Below are 21,966 nucleotides of genomic sequence, written 5' to 3'. Positions count from 1 at the left end.
AAGATCAACTGGTGTCTCTCGATCTGAGTATCTGATGCACCCATCAGTAACTGTGCTTGATAATCATCTTCATAGGCCAATCAAATTACAATTGCTTTTTGTTCTCCAGCCCTCTTTTTAGGATATTCCAGAATCCAGCTCCACTAGTGATTCGATAATTATTTTCACCCTACTTTTAGCTACAGTCTGCTTATATGTACTATTTTTGCCATCTACACATCTTCCTTCCTCTCCATCCTGCTTCCAGCTCTCAAACCCCTGCATCTTTCTCTGTCAGATAAACATTCTTGGTCACCTGGTCAGCACAGCTAGAGATTCATACTGTTCTGAGTGCCATGGTCCTGGCCCCTTGACTTAAAAGAATTAATCTAACAGGGAAGCTAAGGCTGGATCACAACCAAAGACTCTGTAACAATACTGCCCTTCCCGAAGCTCAGATGTGGAAGAAAGGAAGTCCAACAGAAGTAAGATCATACATAAGCAATGTGCCACATCACGGCATATCCAAAAAACTGTAAAGTATTACAGGCTGCACAAACAGCCTGATACGTGTCCTGGGACATGCCAAATACCTGGCTCCACTGCTTTTCTCTGCAAGCATTGCAACTTAAAATCAATAAAGAAAACACAGAAACTTTTTCAAAGCACTGCTACCCTTTCATACTGAAGACAAACCACCCACAAAGAATGAGCATCTATCCATCAGATGACACAAGTGGCTTTCCCTAATTAAAGACCAGCTAACATTAGAATTGGCAAGTGAACAGAAGGCTCCATACATTGCAACTGGTTCCACCTACAACCTTTATCTCAGTTCCTCCGCACCCTATACCGACTACCTACCCCACAGTATTCCCTTTGTCTTTTTCTCCCACGCAATTTTCTGCCTGAAACAACTCTCCTCCTCTTATGTGCCAGGTAGAATTCTCTCACTTTCTTTTAATACTTCCTTACACCAATTCCCTCCAGTTTCTCTTGTTCCACTCAGCCCCATTGGGGGGCTTCCACTGCTATTATCCACACCGCACAACAGGGACATTGCTGCAGTCATCACACACCTTGTCATTCAAGAAGACACGTGTGGGCTTGAAGACCTTCTGTAAAGCACTGTTGATGGGGCAACCTGAGATCTCAGACCTTACAGTGAATAGCTGCTCCCTTTTAGCTGTTCATCCAGCAGTGAAAACTAATCCTTCAATTCAAAAATAAAAGCCCAAAGGGGAACATGCTCATATAAAGGACAGAAATTGATTCAGAGGTTCCTGTGCTCTGGATTGGAATTGTCTGTCAGATAGATCAAGACCAGAAAATTGGCCATTCTTTCACATCAAAGGCAGCAGCAGTCTGGAGAATCAAAGAGGAGCCTTGACAGGGATAACAGTTAATTATGAAATATATTCAAGACTGGGCTGGCAATTAGCATTTAGTCTGCCACATACAGCACTCTAGAAGTACACACCTGGAGCAGCCAGGATGTGCCCTTTGACAGGTGCACATGCCATTCAGTGCCTTTCCAGCCTGGGTGAATCACCTAGCAGCTACTGAAGAATCTCTCTGTTCACCTCAACATTCAATAAGAAAAAATTTGAAACATTCCTACTGTAATTTATTCCCACATTAGAGGATCTCCCTAAACATGCAGAAATCTACAGCAAACATGGAACTCTTCAGCTACATCAGGTGTGCAGACACTCCAGGTCCATTACAGAAACTTGATCAATCCAAGTTCTTTGTACTTTACTGCTTTGCTTTCAAAGCATGTGCAGTACTTAACACTTCTGAGGCACATTACGTTTCCTAAGCACTACACAAACGCCAGCTAATTAGAGAAAGCTAACAAGAATATCCCAAGATACTGAATCTCTGTGTGTAGCAATGATTTTTCATTTTTTCCCCCTGAAATTGGGAAAGGTAAGGACTGAAAGATGCCTGAGAGTGTGCTCTCTGAACTATGGAACAGTCCCTTCAAGCAAAAGGCATTATATTTGAGACTTCCATACCAACAGTGCGTAGGAAAAACCCAGCTCAGCCTGGCCAAATAGGAATGGATCCAGTTCACTGGTAACTGCCAAGGAGGTATCACACACACTGTCAGATGCAATTTCTATTCACAACAGACATCCACATTATACACGCTCTACTCCTGAACTGGCACTACACTGCAGCCATGCCTCTAGGGGCTCTGTTGCAAAGAAAACAACCAAAAAGAAATCGCTAATCCCTTAATTAGGGACGTCCACTTCACCTTCTACAGCAATAATTTAGAAAGTCTGAATGGGCCACATGTCACCCAAGGAGAAAATTTAATAGCTGAAAGTGACTCAGATTGGTTCATTTCTCTGTACCTACACTCAGCTGTGCAAAGCTCCTGAAGGGAAGTACTCAGTGTTAATTGAGAACAGCTTCAGGAACCACTCATCACCACCTTTTTCAAAAGTCATCCTCTCTCAAATTTCTGATGGGAGCATTTCATCAGCCAAGTCGCTGATCCTAGGTCTCAAGCACAGCTCCAGGAATACACAATTAGGGCCTCATTCCCTTGAGTCTTCATAAAGCTCTTGTTTAAGCCACAACAGCTAGGGGATTAACTGTACTTTCCTAGCTGAGCTACTTCGCTGCCTCCAGGATAAAAACGGAAGCACCCACTATATCCACGAAAGAAGCCTGTTAGGTCTCATCATCCATTCTGCTACCCCCTTCCTCAGACCTCCCACACAATGACTGCATCACAAAACAGTCCCACAAAGCTACGTCCACTAGATTATGAGAAACAAGTCAAACCCCACAACTTATCTGTCTTGGGATACCAGTGGCATGAACGAGACTATTTACCATCATTGAAAAGGTCAGAGGTAAAAGCTTCTCTTTGCTCCCACTGACATTTATAGGTTGCTCCCCTCAGAAGGAGCTGCACGCGCTATTCTGTGTGTATCCATCTGTCTGCTACAGTAAAAAGGAAAAGTAAGGTCTACCCGCCTTTACTCAAGAGCCTGTCTCCTTTCTACTCACAAATACCAGAGAGAAACACCACTGCATACAACATTGCTCCATTTCTCCAATCAGGTGAAGAGGGACTCAGGTAATGACACAGAAAAACAAAAGACATTTGGATACCATGGTGATCATGGCCAGACAAGAAAGTAAATTAGCTACCATTATGACCGGGCTTTTCAAAAGAAGTAATTTGCATCTAGCAACTAAGAAGCAAAATAAAGATGCTTTAACAGAATTGCTGCTTGCTGTTTAACCCCACAGCAATGGAACAAGCAGTCACAGACACCAAACAGCCACACACCCTGGGCTTTTTGTATTTGACTGTCTCTGCAGATGCAAAGTACCTGACCACAGCTCCCTCCAGGTGTAATGAAGCCTCACTCTGCATTTCTTCTGGTAGCACAGCAGCTTGTGCACAATCTGAATGCACCGTCTGGAAAAGAGAGGGCAAAGGATTAATTATGTTGGATTTCCCTGGAAATGTCTCTGAAAGCAGCAGGGAAACAGACAAACTCAAAGGCTATCAGACGAGGATGGGGCTCATAGTTTTGGACTCCTAAAGGGAAGTAACACCCACAAGAACCAGACGAGATGAGAGAAAGGGACCTGTATGCCAGTTTAAGCTCAACACGATTAGAGCAACTACAAATGCAAGTTTCTTGTTTATATTTAATTAATACTTTCCACTCCTTGATGCCCTTACCCGAGGGACTCATAAGCTCCACAAAAGGTGTTACTTAACTTGCAGGCTCCGGATGTATGAGATACTATGCTCAGTTTTTGTAAAATCTGGACACAGTGAAGCTTTTCAGTGTCTCTGGCCCAATGACGAGGATAAAGGAAGTGACAGTGTCAAACTGCAGGATTTATAGTTTGACTGAGGTATGCAGTTTAAATATATTTTAAAAAGACAGAAAGATTTCTGTCAAATTTTCTAGTCTCCTTAAACAAATAATTTCAGTATGAGCTTTGGAATGATCAAGCAATATCCCTAGAAGCTCTGAAATCCCCCAACATACAGTTAGTATATTTGTGAAATCTCCAAATCCTGTAGGTCTCTATAGCATCTAGTGTTCATACAAAGTCATAGGCGCACATTCTTCACAAATAACATCAGAACCAAATACACAACATAACAAGTAAATTATCTAGCACTAGCTAACATTAAGGACATGACAGTAACCATATACGAATTTGAATTTGTTAAGACCAAGCTATTTTTAGTTACTGACATTTAGGAAAAAAAAGGAAGACTTCAAAAAGGAAATATTCCTTTTTCCCCAAATCCTTGTATCTCAAAAATACATTATCTCATTAACATCAACATCTCTCTGAAAAGACACTACTGAAAGACACTACACATCAGACAAACAGAGAAATAAAATTTTTAAAAATTACATGGAAGTTATTCCAAATGGGGTGAAGAGTTCAAACTAAGGCTTTAAAAAGCCTTAAGAAATAATATGCAAAAAAGGCAAAAATTATTCTTTTCAGACCCTTAGATGATCCCCAAAAATATCACGATGGGGTGAGGACTGAAACTAACTTTAGATTAATAAAGGTAAAACCATTTTTAATAGCTGACCATCACATTAAGTGCTATATTTCAAATTGAATTCTCACAAATTCGACTAAGAAAAGGAAGCAAACCAGCTAGGATACAGACAACTGTCTTCAGATCAGGAACAACAACCACTCTGGTGAGAAACCTGCTATTTCTGATGTTACTGGTACCAGACAATGCCCAGTACCTTTCCACCTATGTATCTGCTTGGCTCTAAGACTAAAACTGGCCTCTGCAAAAACACTATTTTAAGGTACTGACCAGAGAAATCTGGCAATTGCTAAAACATTTCTTTAAAATTAGAATAGCTATTAACACAAAATATTCTGCAGACATATCTCAGCATTGAAACTCTGTAGTTGTTTACAGTAGCATACAGCTCTCTGGGTGAAATCAAGGCATGGAAGAAAAGGGATGAGGAGGGGCAGAACAGTCCTAGTGCCCTGCCTAAAGAGCCAGAGCACCAGCTACAAGCCTATAGACTCCCAAACCACACGAAACTGCTTTAGCTATGAAGTTACCCATCCTGGTGGGGTGTTTTTGTCTGTTAGCTTTGTGCTGAGGATCCATAACACACATAATGGACAAAAGACACCCTGGGTCAAAACAACCTGGATTTCTCTTTTAAATATTAACATGCCCTCCCTTTAGCAGCTTCGTATTGTCACCTTTCAAATGTACTGCAGAGAAGGATGACTATTTATGCATTCAGAACACCCACGTTGTCTGCAATGATTGTGTCTGCTATGGGATGGTTTCAGACAGGAGTGCAGTGAAAGGACTGCACAAACATGACAAAATGAATGGATACAGATGTCCACCGATGTTTGCTACTGCTCATTATTTTTATTCTCATAGGGTTTCTAGATGTGACCTTACTTTTGAGCCCAAGCATTTCACACCTTTCCTGTGAAATTCCAATGTGCTACACCCATCTACAACTCATTCTGTAATTGTCACTAAAAAAACCAAAAACATTTCTCAAACTCATAATCGAACTATACACAACCCCTGCAAAGGCACTGTAGTTGCAGGGTTATTTGGGCAAAACCAGAACAAGCTGAAAAGTTACCTTAGGGGAAAACAGCCTATGTATCTTTATCTCTTCTACAGAATATAGTGCTGTTCAAGCCTTGGGGAAATTCAGTACTGCACAAACAGTCAGAGCAAAGCCAATGATCTGCCTAATCCTGTTTCTGCCCTCCAGGCTAAAGCAGAACAAAGCACTCTAGGGGCCTCCTGGGACACAAGCCCTGCTGGTGCGTAGCCCGGTCCCCTTTTCTCCTTTTCCCCATTGTTAAATCTTACCCCTTGCTGCCTACTAGCAGGCTATTTCAGGCTTAAACCTCTCTCCCACTCTCCACATTGCCTTCCAGGCCTCACGTCAGTCATCCCTGGTTTTTCAAAAGTGTATTTTCAGTTTCTAGAGCAAGACTCATCTTCTGGGAAGTGGGGATTCTTGCAATGACTCTGTATTATGAAACTTCTTTCAGATTGAAAAGCTCTTTGTGTTTGATCAAGTAGATTAGAAAATTAGTCTGAAAGATGGAAATTCATTTTGCTTTCAGTTTTTCAGTTTTTAGAAGTAGAGCATTTTAGAAGTAGAAGAAGTTGCTGGGAGAGTTCATGAAAAGCCATCCTGCTCCCCACCAGCCACAAAGTGTTACTTCAGCCATAAGATTGCTCTACGACTAGAATTCGACCCAAATTCAAACTTCAAATGAAATCACAATGAGTCACCCCATAGAAACTTACACATAGAGATCCATAGGAAATTCTTTCATCATGTGTGTTACAATGAATTCCACCATCAAATCTGATAGAAAAGAAAATGATAAAGTAAGTATGGAGCTAGCTACAGTTACCTTCTAGTAGACAACACTGAGGAAGTCGAACTACTCCACCTACCTACCTACTTCTACCAGACAACAGTCCTGCTTAGATGAGAGAAATTTTTGTTTGTTTGTTTGTTTTAAAGAACATTAGACATCCCCTGGAATTAAAAATAAAACTGCTGGCAACTAAGGGCACATAATATAATTTGCTTTGAGGCACTGCTTGCCCATATGCCTTCCCCCCTACGACTAGCCAAATAAAGAATACACCACGACTTCTGATGCTTAGAATTGCTCTCACATGTCAAGACTTGTCACTAATGGAAAATTCCATTGACAAGCACATTTCAGAAAATCATTCTTACCAGAAACGATGCACAACCTAGGTGTTTACTTAAAGAGAAGACACTGTAGAGAATACCTATTTTTCCCTAAAATAAATTATAAGGCAAGTAAACCTAGATTGATCTCAACATAGGCCAAGCCTTTGCAAAAGACTCATTCAGAAAAAAAAAAAAAAAAAAGAGAATGTATCTAACACTTAAGGCCTCCCAGTGTGAGGATAAGAGGCAAAGAGCATAGAAATACAACTGAAAGAGATTAAGTTGCTATGGTTCAGCTAATAAATGCTAACTGAATATGTGTGTGTGTTCTCCGCCCAATACAACTTCAGCATAAAATGCTTAACCCATGCCAGTGGTAACAATTGTGAGATATAACTTCCTAGGGAATTAATAGCCCAGCAATTTGACTCAAAAGTGACTAAAAACAGTCTAGTGAAAGAATGCATGAAATCTGGTAAGTCTAGAAAGATTCTTCACACAGCTGTTGTGTTTTGGCTTCAACAATTACCTGTTTGAAAATGCTGGAATCTCAGACTGCTTCCATAACATTAGGCTCAAGAGTAATTCAGGGATCCAGGCTCTGTCCATTTCTGCACCCATTTATGCTTTTGGCCTCCATAGCAATGAGTGTCATGATTTAATCATGTACTGCATGAAAAGCTTTCAACTGTGCCTCCATATCAACAGGCAAAACCAACACTAGCTACTGACGTTTCTGTTTTTTTTTTTTTTTCTCAGAAAAGGCTAAATGCCCAGCAAACACGTTCACAAACGTGTCTTTTCCATAGGTTTGCCCTCATCATATCATCTACAAAGTGCTTGTGACTAACTGTTATCACACACACCTAAAACACCAAATTTATTAATCAGCTGCCCTCCCTATTGTTACTAATTCAGGTAAAAGGGGCTAACAGAATTATGCAAAACTTACTGTAAACATATATAGGATTTCTTGCTACAGAGCAGCAATCTTGGATTTAATTTCTTTGTGAGGCAGCCATGTACAGAGATGGACAGTCAATTACTGGAAATATCTTTAGTATGTAACTGCCCTCCTTTTAAGCCTATCCATCCCTTCCCTTAATCCACAAATGTCATATTTCTATTGCAGAACAAAACATGCTTTGGGAACCACAAGCACACCTGTACTCCAACAATACTCACCAAGCACTGCACACACCAGTGGGCGACAGGGCAGGTTCTTGTCTGCTGCTTTCTTTCTATGTCTCATTGGCTTCAAACACACAGAGATGAAAAGAAGTCAGCAGAAGCTTGAAGTGACATTCTGAGTACTACCGGTTTTTTCATGCAAATAGTACCATCACACAAGCTTCTCATTGTCTTTTTCTCCAACTGCTATCTCACCTATATTAATCCTAAAGGTCGTGGCTCGAGCAAAATTGTGCCTGCTTTTCATCATGCTGACCACTGGGTTTTTGTTTCTCTAGCCCTGTAACTGGAGGGCACTGTTTTATCACAAGGGAGGGGGGAAAGAGAAAAAAAGAAGGAACGACAACCAACCAAACAAACAAAAAAATCACACAGCAATTCCTCCACCTTGGTTAACGTACTGATTTGCTCCTGACCCAGTAGTCTGATCTGCACTCTTAACAGCCTGTGCAGTATTAAATGGCTTTGGTCTTTATTGTTAACAGACGAGAAAGGCTAATTGAATGGCAAGTTAAGTGCAGTATGCTCACTGTAAAGTAAGATGTTTGTTTCTGTCCTGGACTAGTGACACTTTCAAGTGCTGCTTCGCTATCAGATGAGGTGGAATTTGCCAGTACCACACAAAGACAAAATGCATCAAGTTAGGATAACCATTCAAGTTACTTGTAACTACACAGCTTCACAAGCCAGACAAGGACACAGACACCTACAGTAAAAAGCTCTGGAAAAGACAGTTTCCTCCTTGAAGGTGAAATACCACACCCAGGATGAAGCATAAGCCAAATCAGAGGGCTCTGTGTAACTCCAGCTGGCTGTTAATATATCACATGAGGGCTAACGCTTGCTAAAGATTAAGGGAGAACATTCTCTCTACCACTGATTCCTCAGAGACAGCATAATACAGAGCTCCTCGCAGCTACACAGGCCTCTGAATTCACCAACAGGGCAACCAGCTCTTTGTTCTTTGAAGGAGCGAGGCATTCCGAGTGCAATTTCAAACTCATTCCCCAACTACTGCATTTCTCACAGTATTTCCACATACCTTAGCAATCTAGGTTAGATATCTGTGACACCGTTTTCAACATACAGTGACTCAAATCCTCTGCATTCTCATCTCAAAGAGAAAACAGACCATCTGGAGGAAAAGACTCACCATCCTGTGTAAGTTTACTCGAAAATTCATGTTGTCATCATGGAGAAAAGCATTAGCATACTGATCCTATTGAAAAGAGCAAGAAAAGAGAGGAGATATGAATAGCCAACCAAGTACCCAACACCTTCCACTTGCGTCTCAAATCACATGTGTTTCAGTGTAAAACTGCCAACATACAGCTATAAGATTAGAAAGCCACCTGTCACCTCTTCTTCTCCCCACCCATGTCTCCAGTCACACAAAAGTAAACCCCTCCTGATCCCAATTCCACTTGAGTTAAAGTCTGCACTACTGCTTGTTTTGTTAGCAATTTGTTTTCCATTCTTCTCCTTTGCTCATCCAAACTCTGGATTGCACACACCCCAGTGTCAAGAGTTTAACAAAAGCCGTATAATGCATGAGTGGTTCTCCAGCACGCAAGTCGCTCTGACTGTGTGGACAAAGGTTTATGCTGGTGTTTCGACGGACCCATCATACCAGAAGTTACTGCAGTACTAGCAGGGAGGTTTATCAGCTGTCCCATCCCTTGGACAAAGCTCATTCCAAGACCAGCTCTAAATCAAAGTGATTCCTCCAGATAATGCACAACCATGTTGGGTAATAAATATACGCTCCCTTTAATTCCAGAACGAAAACATGCCCTTGCTACATAGAAACAGAATTTCTTATCTTGTATTATCTATGTATACACTTGAAAAACTCAAGTGCCAAAAACATTTAATTATAAATATTTGAAATGCAGATTATTAGCTTTCAGGCTGCACCTTGAAGAAACACTACTTCAGAATCCTTACACTGGCTATCAACGTTGCTGCTTTTTATTCTTTTTTAAGAATTAAAGGTCTTTACTTGCAAGCAAGCAAAATGCAAAAGCCATGCAAACTCAATCACCACTCAGGACATCAGTCAAGCCATTAGTATATACTTCCCATGAGACAGGACCACATTCAGCCAGGACTGCTGAGAGAGCTCTGTGATACTGCTTTCTCACCTTACTACCAGATTTGCTACTTGTCTTGCTTGTAGGGACCTAAAACCATGTGGCTTCCTTTCAGACTCGTATCCTTATGTGGGAGGGATATGGCATTGCCCATGTTTACCACAAACAGCACAGAGCTGAAAGCCATTAGCACATTACTCATTTAAAAGCAGACCATAAGGTCACTCAACAGCCAAGAAAGAAAAGGCTTAGGTTCACTCTATTCTCTCTTCATCCCTGGGAGCTGGCTAACCCAAATAAGATGATCCAATTTTCAAGTTTCAAGTCAATTTTAACAGTACTGCATCAGGTATATTAGCAAAACATTAAGTGCCTGAAGTCCTCACGACTCAGCACCACTGCGGATCTTCAGCTTCTGCTCAACAGGAGGCAGGGGACGTGTATGCAGATACAGCCCTGGAACACACCATCTGCCGAACAGTTTCACACAAGAAACCTACCTCTGCTATGCATGTCAGGATAATCAGACACAGCTTGCCACTGTGTAGCCGGTGCTCATCTGCAAAGAAGAAAAAACAAGTCCTCCATGAGCCACACAAGCCTAGCAATGCCGAAAAGCGAGACAGCTGTTGCAGCAAGAGAAAAGCCCAGCCTTGGAGATTCTTTGCACTCCTACTTCCTCCATGATAGCTAGCTACTCTCATCAAGCACTCAGCCTCCAGCATGACCACTAAATCCCACCAATTTTTCACCAGTCTGTGCCAACCGCGGAGTTTCTGATTTGAACATCCAACAGCACTATAACTACCAGTGGGGCTTCTGTCTCATTCACTTTTACTCCCACAGATATTCTAAATACTGGGGTTAGTCCCTGCCTTTCTGTCACAGCAGAGATGTACCTTTCCCTCTCTTGGACAAGATGGAAAGAAAAAGATCACCTCCCCTGTAGGTTATGAAACAAGCAGCAAAGCTTTGGTAGAGGCACAGCACAGTGTGGCAGAACAATTAACCCCAATACTGAGAGACATGACCTACTTTGCTCCATGCAAAACCATGAAAGAAGGAAATCTGCAAAGACTTCGCATTTTAAGTCCAAGGAGTTCCACCCTGATCATGCTCTGCAACTTGTTATTCACCTTACAGCTTCAAGCAGCTTTTGCCCTGAATGACAACTGGAGGGGTGAAAGGCTCACAACTAGGGAGGGAATAAAGCAGAAGAATGCAATTTTTATTTGGATTATTTAAAACTCTTCTGTCTCAGTTTTAACCTTGAAATACCAAGAAAACAAGATATATACAGTCATAGAGTAACTTAGGATGGAAGAAACCTCTGGGTCCAATCCTTGCTCAAAGCAGGGCCAGCTGAAATCAGGTTGCTCAAGGCGTTGTCCAATCAAGCTCATTTAAAAATCTTTGTTCTAAAAATCAAATCATACCACACATCCCCAAAACCACAAAACCAAACAAAAGCAACCACAACAGCATACCTGTACCTAAATTCTGAGGAAGCCTAAAACTGCACATTCCTGAGACCTCCAACAGCTTCTCTAAAGCATAAGACTACTAAACATGCCATCCCAGGCATCTGCCTTTAGACTCAAGAGTTGGAGGAGAGGAAAATCTGAAACAGTCAGACCACTTTCATATAAATCAGAAGACAGCATCAGCCAAACTCCTTGCATCTTTGCAAGTCACTTTTACAAACACTTTGCTAGTTAGTGTGTATATGGCAACCTATAAAAATAGCTAGAATGGGCTTAGCTAGCTGTTCTCTCTAGTTTGATGCCTCTTTCGTTTTCTTTTCTGTGCTGGTGAGGGACAGATATTTACTAATAAGATGTGCCCTGAATTGTGCTGATTTCATCTTGCTCCACTAAGTAAGATGAAGAGGAAATTTGTAATGGGAAAGTTAAAAGTCTCTGCTATGTCTCCTTACCTCAGCTAAAAGGTTTAAGTGAAAAGTTTTCTACTTCAGCAAAGCAGGAGAAATGGCCTCAAAGAACTCTGATACACTGGAGCCTTGTTATTTTCCTACTGTAAGGCCTCCCTGTATACTTTCGTAGGTGCTCCTACCATGTCTCTCTGGGGATTGTGCTGTAAAGGCTCCTATTTCCCACTCTGCCTTCAGCCAATGCGAGGTGAACATTGTGCCATTTTTGGCAGTTATGGGGCAGCTATACAGGCAGTTACTCAGATGCTTCATACTTTCATAGCATCCTTCATTAAAGGAACAAAGCAGAACACTCGCTATGGGGAAGTATAGCAGTATGAACCCTATTCTACAGATGGGAAAAAATTATGCAGGGTTGTTGTTTCTCCCAAGCCAGTTGCTTCTGACTGACACAAGAGAGAAAACAAGAGGAAGATCTAGGGAACGCAATCTATTAAATTGTGCTCTCTGGGACAGGACCAAAACAACTGTCTAGTCCTGGATGTGAAACAAACCAGTCTCCTCTCTAAGCATTCCCACCTGTCTCAAGACCCATGGCGTAAATTATAATTATTCATTCTTCCTCTCCTGTTGCTATATTGGTGTCACACGCTTGGTCTTACACAAGAAGAAAAAAAGTTAGGCAGGGCCCCATCTATCATCAAAATATAAGGACAGGAATATAGCCACTAGAATCAAGAAGTTTGGAAGGCATACTTTTTTAAAACGGCCAGTGGAGCTCACTCCCACATACTACCACGGCAGCAAAGAGATTAAGTCTTTAAGCCACACAAATTTCAAATGTTATACAAGCTGGAACCAAAGTAAAGAAAGAAACATCAACTCCTGTCTCATATGAGAATAAACGCATCCCTCACTGGCTTGTTTAGTAAGGAATCCCCTCTATCAGATTTCACTCCATCTGAAACTAATCCAGCTTGGCAGTTCCCGAGGCCCTATGCTGACTTTCCGTATTACAGTGACTAAAGTGCAGAAGTTAAATTGAAAAACATAAAATTGTTCCATCAGAGACTTGGATCAGCAAGAGTGACCCTGACAAAAGCAAATGAGAATGCTGAGGGAGCTGGTAAGCCCTCCTCATGTGTGCAATCTATAAGAAATGACTGAGCAAAGATTGAGGTGGTGTAACTTAAAGACAAAAGCAAGAGGAAACATGAATGGAGACTTCAAACACATAAGGGCTGTCACAAAGAAGAAAGAAATAATCCGTTCTCAGTATCTATCTCAGAGAAGATAACTACTAATTTAAATCATAGCAAAGAATTTAGGATGCACCTGAAGCTTTCTCACAATAAGGGTAGCTAAACACTGGAATGGATAGTCTAAAAATTATGTTCCACTATCAGAGTGTCTTTATCCAACCTGTTAGCAACATCTCTGCGAGAAGATATAGGTAAGCCTGATTAGGCCTTGGTTTTGAGGGGCGCACTAGATATTTTCATTCATATTTTTGGTCCTAATTTAAATTATCCACTTTTTCTTCAAGTAGCTTGCATACTGAACAAGACAGCCAGATACGATTTCGCTGCAAGCTAGTAGGCACAAGGAAACTCTCCTGCCTGCTCTCTTACACAGTGCCAAGCATTCAAGTTCAATAATCGATGTATCATACCTCTGCAGCTACCTCCCTATTTTTGTTCAGTTGTTAAATCTAACAACAGCAAAAGTTGGTAATGGGCTGAAATACAGTCCAAAGATCACTTGTTATGTTCACACTATGACCTTGCCCTTACAACCACTGGGCAAAACAGCATCCTTGGGTACCCTGAGCAGGAGATGATGCAATACTTCAACTCCAGCTAGCTGAAATTAATGCCCCCAAAACTATCAGGAGAAACAAAAACCATAATATGGAAATAGAGCTTGTTAAGAAAATTACTGCTAGTGCTAGTGTAAGTCACTGTCATCCTCTTTATAATTAAAGAGCCAACTGTTTAACCAGCAAGCAAAGGACAAAGGAAATATTTCCTCCTAACGCTGAGCTTTGCCTCCTGTGTCAGCTTCAAAATTTTCTTAAACATACAGTTCAGTGGTACATGACTTCCCCACTCTGACAGACAGGTGGGAACCAGTATGCTCACACCTCCTGCACAGGGACAGGCTTGGTTATTAGATACTATTTTTACTTTCCATATTTTACTTCTTTCCTGCCAGCATTAGGTCTCTCCTAGTCTCATAACTCTTATCTTGCAACAAGAAATAATTTAGTTTTCTCAAAAGGTGGAATCTCCAGTCCTCTAAAGGTACACCAGTTAACTTCTATTTCTGGAGTCACTAGACATGTTCTCATGCCCTTCTGACTTCAAGAAGCACTGCTTGCTGCATCCACACAATTTATTTACCTTTTGTGTCCTGCATCACAATCGAGCTGTACTTCAAGAAGGTTATCAGCAGGTTGCTGGTTTGCACATCAGCATCCAAAGGCAGCTCTGCAGAGCTTATAACTGGAACAAAACAGATAAGACACATTTACCCTCCACAAACACAAGAGATAACTATACAGAGAACCAAGTCAGAGATCTGGGATAAGATCAGCTTATTTGCAGCATCATCTGACCTCCTCCTCCTTCATGACCACCCAGTAAAGATTTTGTTTTGAAAACCGGTACCACTCTCTTGGAGACCATTTCTCCTTCTCTGTGTACGGGCTGTGGCACCCAGCAAAGTGATAGTCTTCTCTGTCCTGGCCTGGATGCCAAGGGAGCTCAGTCTGCTGTTTTAGCACTCATCAACATTCTCAACCTAGGGAGGTCAAGATGCTCTCACTGATATCCAATTAATTCTTACAACCAACATAGCAAACATTCACACATTCTCAGTTTGGAAAAAAAACATGCTCAAAGACCTGTTCAGTTTCAGCAGTTCTGGAATTTCAGTTCCAAAAAGTCCACATCAATTCCATTCTCCCCCCTCAACAACAGCCTCTCTTGCAGAAGCAACACACAAGACAGTACTGTAACAATTATTCCATGACCAAAATGATAGAAAAGAGAGGTAGAAAGAACAGCTTTATAAAAATCATGAAGCAGAAGCAATCATAGCTTGTGCTAGAGAAATCAAAAGACAGCAGGGAGCAGAAATGTGCTTTCCATACCTGCCGCAGAACAGCGGTTCATTGGCAATTCTCTAGGATACACTCCTTACTACCACCAGCTGCACTTTTGACACCTTAACACTGGACATCATCTGCCTTAGACCTTACAAGAAGCTATCTCAATCACTCGGCTGATTGCACGATGTGCCTCCTTGCTCACTCCCCGTGTACCATCTGAAGCACCAAGTTTATGAGATGTCAAACCTCATGTGACTGAGCCACACTTTCACTGACGACTGAGCCCAAGCTGTCCGCAAGAGCCATTCTCAGCCTCCCCATTCAGAAATGCTTTATGAGAAATATTGAAGGGAGGGGAAAGGTAAGCGGGAAAAATGCAGCATGCATTTACCTGCAGATCCTGCCAGATAAATCTGATAGATTTAAGATAAATTAGCTCAGACAGAAAAAATTAACAAACCAAAACAAAAAAAACCAAACTGATGGAACTAGTCTAGAAGGTCCACAACACATGCAGACATACACTTCAGCAGAGACAGGAACACAGTAATGCCCTGCACAAGGTACTGGTGAGACTGTCTCCAGCTCTGAGCATAATTATGCTGATCCCATGTTAAAAGAGGATGAACTCACACTTGAACAAGTTTAGAGAATGGCTAGTAGGTTGATCAGAGGAACAGAGTACCCTTCTTATGAGACAGTAAAATACACAGTTGAGTAATCCAATGTATGAAACTGTTATCTGTCTCCAAAGTAAGGTTAGCATCATGATCAATGGGTATAAACTGACAAGAAGTGCAGGTTGAAAAGTTGAAAATTTCTAACCAAGGAACAAAATGCTGAAACTGCCTCCCAAGAAGAATTACTGGGAAACAAATTTAACAAAGGCAGAGCTTGACAAATTTACGGGATCCTATGATGATGTGCCTGGAAGCACAAGGCACTAGATTCAAAGAGTAAAGGTGATCTTTTCCAGCTCTACATGTCTGCCCTGACATGACAATAACGCTACTGTTCTGGCTCCCCAGGAGTTCGAATTCGCAAGTTTTCACATGCAGGAGGTCATAGGTGGCTTGAACTACGATTGCCAGAAGGCCCTCTCTCTTCTCAAGCTACAAGGATAGCCTAAGATAGGGCTGCCTTTGCACTGGAAACAGATCTGCAGACCACTAGGACACACGTCTTAAGAAGTATATTATCTCTTTTCCATCTATCCTCAGGAACACTCAAGGCTTTCCTCACTCTTGAGGAAAGAAAAATGTATTTATGATGAGATCAGACCTTGCAAGAAGTGAGGAACTACATCTGATGTTTGGATGGCTAGGTTTGGGGCTCTGAGGGGAAGTGATTTGATCCTGTATGCAGCTGTATTTTGGTTCAGAGAAAAGTCTGCTTTAACAAACGCCACCTTTCATAATTCAAGCCTTATATCACATAACCCTGTAATGAGGCAAGGAAGGTTTATTTACCCCTGGAACTGGGGCAAGTACAGGCACAGAAGGATGAAGGAGATGAACCAGCAGTAAAATGCAGGATTCTTTAAACCGAGCACTGAGAGGCCCAGAGCAGAGCAGAGGTTCTAATGGAGCTCAGGATTGTACAATCACCTTGAATACAAAATTGTAGCCCTTGGAAACAACAGGCCAAATAGATCAATGTAACCGTGCTGTTCCAATCACATCAAAGAAATGATAATGGGGCTTTTAGCTTCTAAAGGCTGCACATCCCCAAGCATGAGCTGTTTCAGTCCATTCAATCCTGAAGCTCTGTCAGGGGCTCCTGACACGTTGCTAACGTGCCTGGTCTGTTGGCAAAGTCTACGCAATGAGACTGGAAGCTTTTTCACCCCCAATATTATGAATAGCTCAAAGATTTAGCTGAAAGTCAGAAAAATTTATTTATATCCCCAGTGGCTCCTTCTGGAGCTGTTACAATGAACGCAGTGAATGAATATTTAACAACAGTAAGCAAACTGACATTTAGATAACTATGGTGACAGGCACACTTGATTTACATATTATGGATCAACAGTTACTAGCAAAAGTCTCATTTTTCAAAAAAAAAAAAAAGAAAAGAAGAAATCACTCTGAAGAACACATCACTGCTTATCCTGGTTCATGCTACAGACCTTGATTTTTTTTAATAGACATTTTTAAACTTTAAAAGGCCTTAATTCACATTATAGGCTAACAGACAGAAATTTCAAACCAGAATTTGAATCCTTTTTTAATCTCAGTCAGTGTAAAAAAGTGCCTGAAACCCACAGATGGATTTGTGCATGTTGCTGTAACTTGAAAATAGCTCAACTACACTTTTTTTTTTTAAATGTAGAAAAAAGAAGAAAGCAATCTTCTCATTCCAAAGCCAAAAAGCCTCCTGCTAACTCTCAGCCACTGGCAAATTTTACAGCTGAGTTGCAAGACCTTAGAAAATGAGGAAAATTCTGACATACCTTTAAAATATCAGCAACACCATCACTCAAATTAAACGAAACAAGCCAAGGTCTTAAAAAAAAAAGTCACTGAGAGTAGGGATCAGCAAGGTGTCAGGAAATTATAAATAAAGAATGCTTCCCAATGTAATTGCTGCACATTAAGATCAGTTCCTCTCCTTATACTTAGTAATCCTACAAGCAGCACAAAGCCTCAAGCTTCAGAAGATCATTGCCTCTGCTGAAAGCAGAATGGAGTTTTCGGTTTGCTTTTGTTTTTTAGTAAATTGAAACAAAGAGAGTGCAAGCAAGATTTGTATGTAGGTAAGCATAAATTCTGCCAGTTGTATAATATGGTGTGTGGGAGGATACATGTGCAATGAACACGTTGAACAGAAGCCCACAAAATGCCTGTCCCTCTACGTTTTACGTTATATGCACAGGGAGACTTGAGACATAAGGGGCTTTTTAACTGAAGCTTTTGATATCCATGGTAACCAGATAGCATTCATCCACAAGGAGGATCATCCTTAACTAGGATATCAAATGACCTGAATAGCTGATATAACTGAGTAACCTAGGCTGCTTTTCCCCAGAAATATTTCCAAACTGTGCTCTATTCAAACTGACTCTGTTCCTTCATTAAACACCTTCTTCAGATCTAGAGGATGCCACTAAAGTATGTGACAACAGCCATTTGTTTTCTTCTCTTAAACTAGGCTATATCTATCCATACCTTAAACGAAAAGGGTTTTTATTTTAGATAATTTCAAAGCGTATTCATGTGGACACATAACATCCCATTTAGATGAAAGCTCTCAGGACAAGCAGTCATTTACAAAGCCTATCAGAGAAAAGGCAACAAGAGGGAGGAATACCTCCACACCCAGGCTGGATTCAAATCGCAATTAATTCAGACGTGGGGACAAGCGCATTAATGACAAGCAAGAATCCACTGTGATTCTCTGTAAATCTGTTCCAATGACAAATAATCCCAGGCAAAGAACCTGACACTAGAAATATTCGTAAGTAAAAGCCTACATAAAATAACTAATGGGCTGGGTGTATCTTTATGCAGATACAGGGACAGAAGTGTTTTCAGAAGGAATATCAGCATAATTTCATTGAGCAACATACAAGGCAAAACATAAATAAATTCAAGTCAAAGAATCTTGCTCATATTGAGTAAGGTAAGTCACTCCAGGAAGAGACCACCAGGTTACATCTGCTCCAGACAGACCTCATTACTTGCTATCTTGAGAAAACGCTTTGCTAGTTATTCTACAGTTTTTAATTGTTTTTCCCCAGTACACCATTACACTTTACTTACCATCTGAAGAAGGTGGAGTGGTTCCAAGTGGAGTGACGGGTGTCGTCGGAATTGGGCTTGTTGGTGTTGTCATCAGCCCCATTTCAGGATGGCTCTAACAGAAAACACAAATTCCCAGACATACATAGGTCAATAGGTTCCCTAGGCACTAGTCATGCAGATCACGACTTGTACTGTTCCACACTCTCACACAATAGACACGGCTAATGAAGTCTCAAGAAACTTCAACCTCTCCTCCAAAAAGCAAGGAGACCTTGGATGACCTTCCTGACCTTGGATGTCTACAATTAAACTGTACATCGACTTCTTTACTCCATAAAACATACAAATACATCAGAAAGTGGTGGCTGTCACCAGCAGACAGACAACATGCCCTTCCCCAGTGCAGAATGGGAAAAGGTATGCAGAACCCTACACTGCTTATAGCTCCCGATTCCCCCCAAAACAACCCAAGGGTGTGCATTTGAAGTCTTCCTCCAAGACCCTTTTATTTCTCTTTCTAAAAGCAATCTCTCCTCGCTCTTGCCCTCCACCTCTTCATATTCAAAGATGATAGCAATTTATTACTTCCCTGTCTCACTACAAAGTCCAGGCACTGCAGGAAAAAATGCAAACATAAATAACACTACCATTATCGATCCTCTCAGCTTCCGTCAGTCAGTTACTTTCTCCATTTCATCTTTGTTAATAGTTGCCTGCCTAATTACTGGTTTGACTTTACTCTTCATAAGTTTCCGGATCTATCCCCACTGGTGAGACTGTAGGCAATGTGCCATCCTATTTTAAGTCTGGCTGCCAAGCAGAGTGTCCATTTCATAGGGCAAGTTTTACATAAATGTATCATTCGCCTTAATATATCATCACAATTTCAAAATAAAAGAAAGGGATAAAGAACTGCTGACTTCACATTAGTTCTGTAGGACCTTTCACAAGTGGATATCCTCCACATTATCTTCAAATATCTCATTTTATGAGCAACTCTAAATGCCTGTATTTAATGGAAAGCACAGACACACATACCACAATTCAAAAACAATTTTAAGTCTTTATAGGTACTGATTTAAATTTTAAAATACAATTTTTGCATAAAACAGGTTTGCTTCCACAGATTTTGCTATGGTGTTTGCCTTCCTTTTCCCCAAACACTATCAGTTGAGAGACCATAGTGCCACCTAGCAGCAAAAACTGAGGACCCACAAATGTACAAAAACCTTAACCCTTCAGGCATCAACACAACTGTATCCCTGCTTTTCCTATGTGCCTACACAGCAGCAGGTAGTCATTCACGCAGTCCCTGGCAATGGGCACCAACTTAGACAAGAGCATTCATCAGCTTTTATGAGGTTTTTTTCAAAGGACAGCCCGACCTACCTTGCCCTCTCTTAAATAAAGGATTACAGACAATCCACCCAAGAACATCAGCCCTCCAATTAAACCAGTAAGATCAGTCGCTGCTTCAGCTATCACTTTCACAAATAACTAGTTTATCCTTTTATTTTTAACTTAAGAGCTTTTATTTCCAGCTGCTCTTTTCCTGCCTTACTCTTTTCCCTGCCAGTGGGCTCTCTTGCCACAGGGATATCTTGTCCACAGAAAGGTCTGAGTTGGTATTACACAGAACTGAAAGAGCAGAAATCTCTCACAAGTGGTAGGAATTAATAACTTGGGAAAAGAGAGGCAGGGAACCTCAGCAAATTAATCACCCATGGAACAGAAGCTTTCTTCAGAGGCAGTATATTTGCCTATCTGACCTCTTCCATCAGCACCACTGTCAGGAGTCCCCAAAGGTCTCCTCCGTCATGCCAAGTGTCTAGCCTGTGATGTATGGCTGCACTCTGAGGACCTGAAATAACTGGGAAAGGTGTTAACTGCTCTGTTGATGTAATTTTTCTCACAGATTACCAGCAGTACTCACAAGCCAAAATTAAAAGCTTAAACTTGAAAGTTTTCCTAAACCCATCAGGCTATCCTTTCAGCTAGCCACAGCACAATCACCAAATCAGACAGACTCGTTCTCCATCTCCCAGCAATGATTGTCTTTGCAAATTCACACTGTATCTAGAAAAGCATCTAGAGGTTTGTGCTCAGAGGTATGGATCAACCCACTGCTGCTCAGAAGGCTGCCATTTTTGCACCATAATCAGCACAAAGAGGAGCACTATGTTCTGGCAACAGTCTCCCAAGGAAGTATGAACATGAAATAGTATTTGAAACAACAGTCCTCATATGTCAATTAGTCCCTAAGTGAACGATACTCTGACAACAACATGCAGTCTGTGCATGTCCCAGACAGAACAACTCATCCAGCTTTGGAGACAGATCAACCCTAACCTACCAAGGGCATGAATTGCTCTGATAGCTGCAGCAACCTCACCCCCAACAGCTCACCCACTCCATCCTCCCTAAAGGCAGTACCAATAGGGCACAGAAGGCATCCCACGCAGCCCTTCCCATTCAGCGGGGAAAAATGGCTCAATATAACATGAGCTGTGTCCCCAAAACTTTACTCATCTTCTGGTAAGGCAGGAAACATTCCCTAAAAGTATAATAAACCCAAGCCCTAACCTGCTTCTCTGTCATGGCAAGTACACATGGCAAGCACACAAGAAAAAATAAAAAAAAAAAAAAAACAAAAAAACAAACAAAAAACAAACAAAAAACCCCTTCTTTTCACCAGTTCCATTTTTTACTTTTACTTTCTAATTTCAAAGATATCCACTACAAAGAAGAGGGCAAACTCACTTGTGCCAGAACTGTGATGAAATTCCGGTTTAAGTGAACAGCTTCATAGAGGGCCAGAAGGATTGCTTCATTCGTCCTGCGGAAGGAATACAGACAAAAGCACAGTTAGTTAAGGTGTAACACCAGACAAGAATACCAAGACCAAAGTTCTTCAGAAGCATGACCCATCTGAAAGAATGGATTTTTTTTTTTTTACAACTACATGAAACTCTGCCTCTGCAATCCCGTTGTTCTTCCGATTATTAGTTGTACTTCTCAATCCATAAAACCAGCTACTTTTAGAGCTCAACTAGAGTCTTTGTTCTCTTCTTGCTGAAGTTCTCCCTCATTGCTCAGTCTCAGTGTTTTCCCTTTAAAGTCCTTTCCTTTAAAGGAAGAGGCTCCTATAGACACCATACACCCTCATATTTATCACTTGCCCCCTTGATTTAGAAAACACATTCTTGGGGACAAGAGTGCA

The 21,966-nt window shown here is 41.2% G+C and overlaps 1 protein-coding gene across 2 annotated transcripts in view; it reads right to left on the bottom strand.

Moving 5' to 3' along the window:
* LOC104462229 (chromosome unknown open reading frame, human C10orf76) overlaps positions 1 to 21,966 on the bottom strand; it is a 52,664-nt gene that overhangs the window by 15,869 nt on the left and 14,829 nt on the right. For both annotated transcript variants that reach the window (XM_010074092.1, XM_010074093.1), the window contains 8 exons: positions 21,507 to 21,582; positions 18,765 to 18,858; positions 14,294 to 14,395; positions 10,501 to 10,559; positions 9,061 to 9,126; positions 7,902 to 7,971; positions 6,314 to 6,374; positions 3,339 to 3,427 (listed from right to left, as the gene is read on the bottom strand). In XM_010074092.1, the coding sequence (XP_010072394.1) occupies positions 3,339 to 3,427; positions 6,314 to 6,374; positions 7,902 to 7,971; positions 9,061 to 9,126; positions 10,501 to 10,559; positions 14,294 to 14,395; positions 18,765 to 18,858; positions 21,507 to 21,582 (617 nt within the window). The remainder of the gene's footprint in view (positions 1 to 3,338; positions 3,428 to 6,313; positions 6,375 to 7,901; positions 7,972 to 9,060; positions 9,127 to 10,500; positions 10,560 to 14,293; positions 14,396 to 18,764; positions 18,859 to 21,506; positions 21,583 to 21,966) is intronic.

This window comes from Pterocles gutturalis, unplaced genomic scaffold, assembly GCF_000699245.1.
Source record: "Pterocles gutturalis isolate BGI_N339 unplaced genomic scaffold, ASM69924v1 scaffold5567, whole genome shotgun sequence".
Classification (NCBI taxonomy): domain Eukaryota; kingdom Metazoa; phylum Chordata; class Aves; order Pterocliformes; family Pteroclidae; genus Pterocles; species Pterocles gutturalis.
This window is presented reverse-complemented; position numbering and strand designations above follow the sequence as displayed.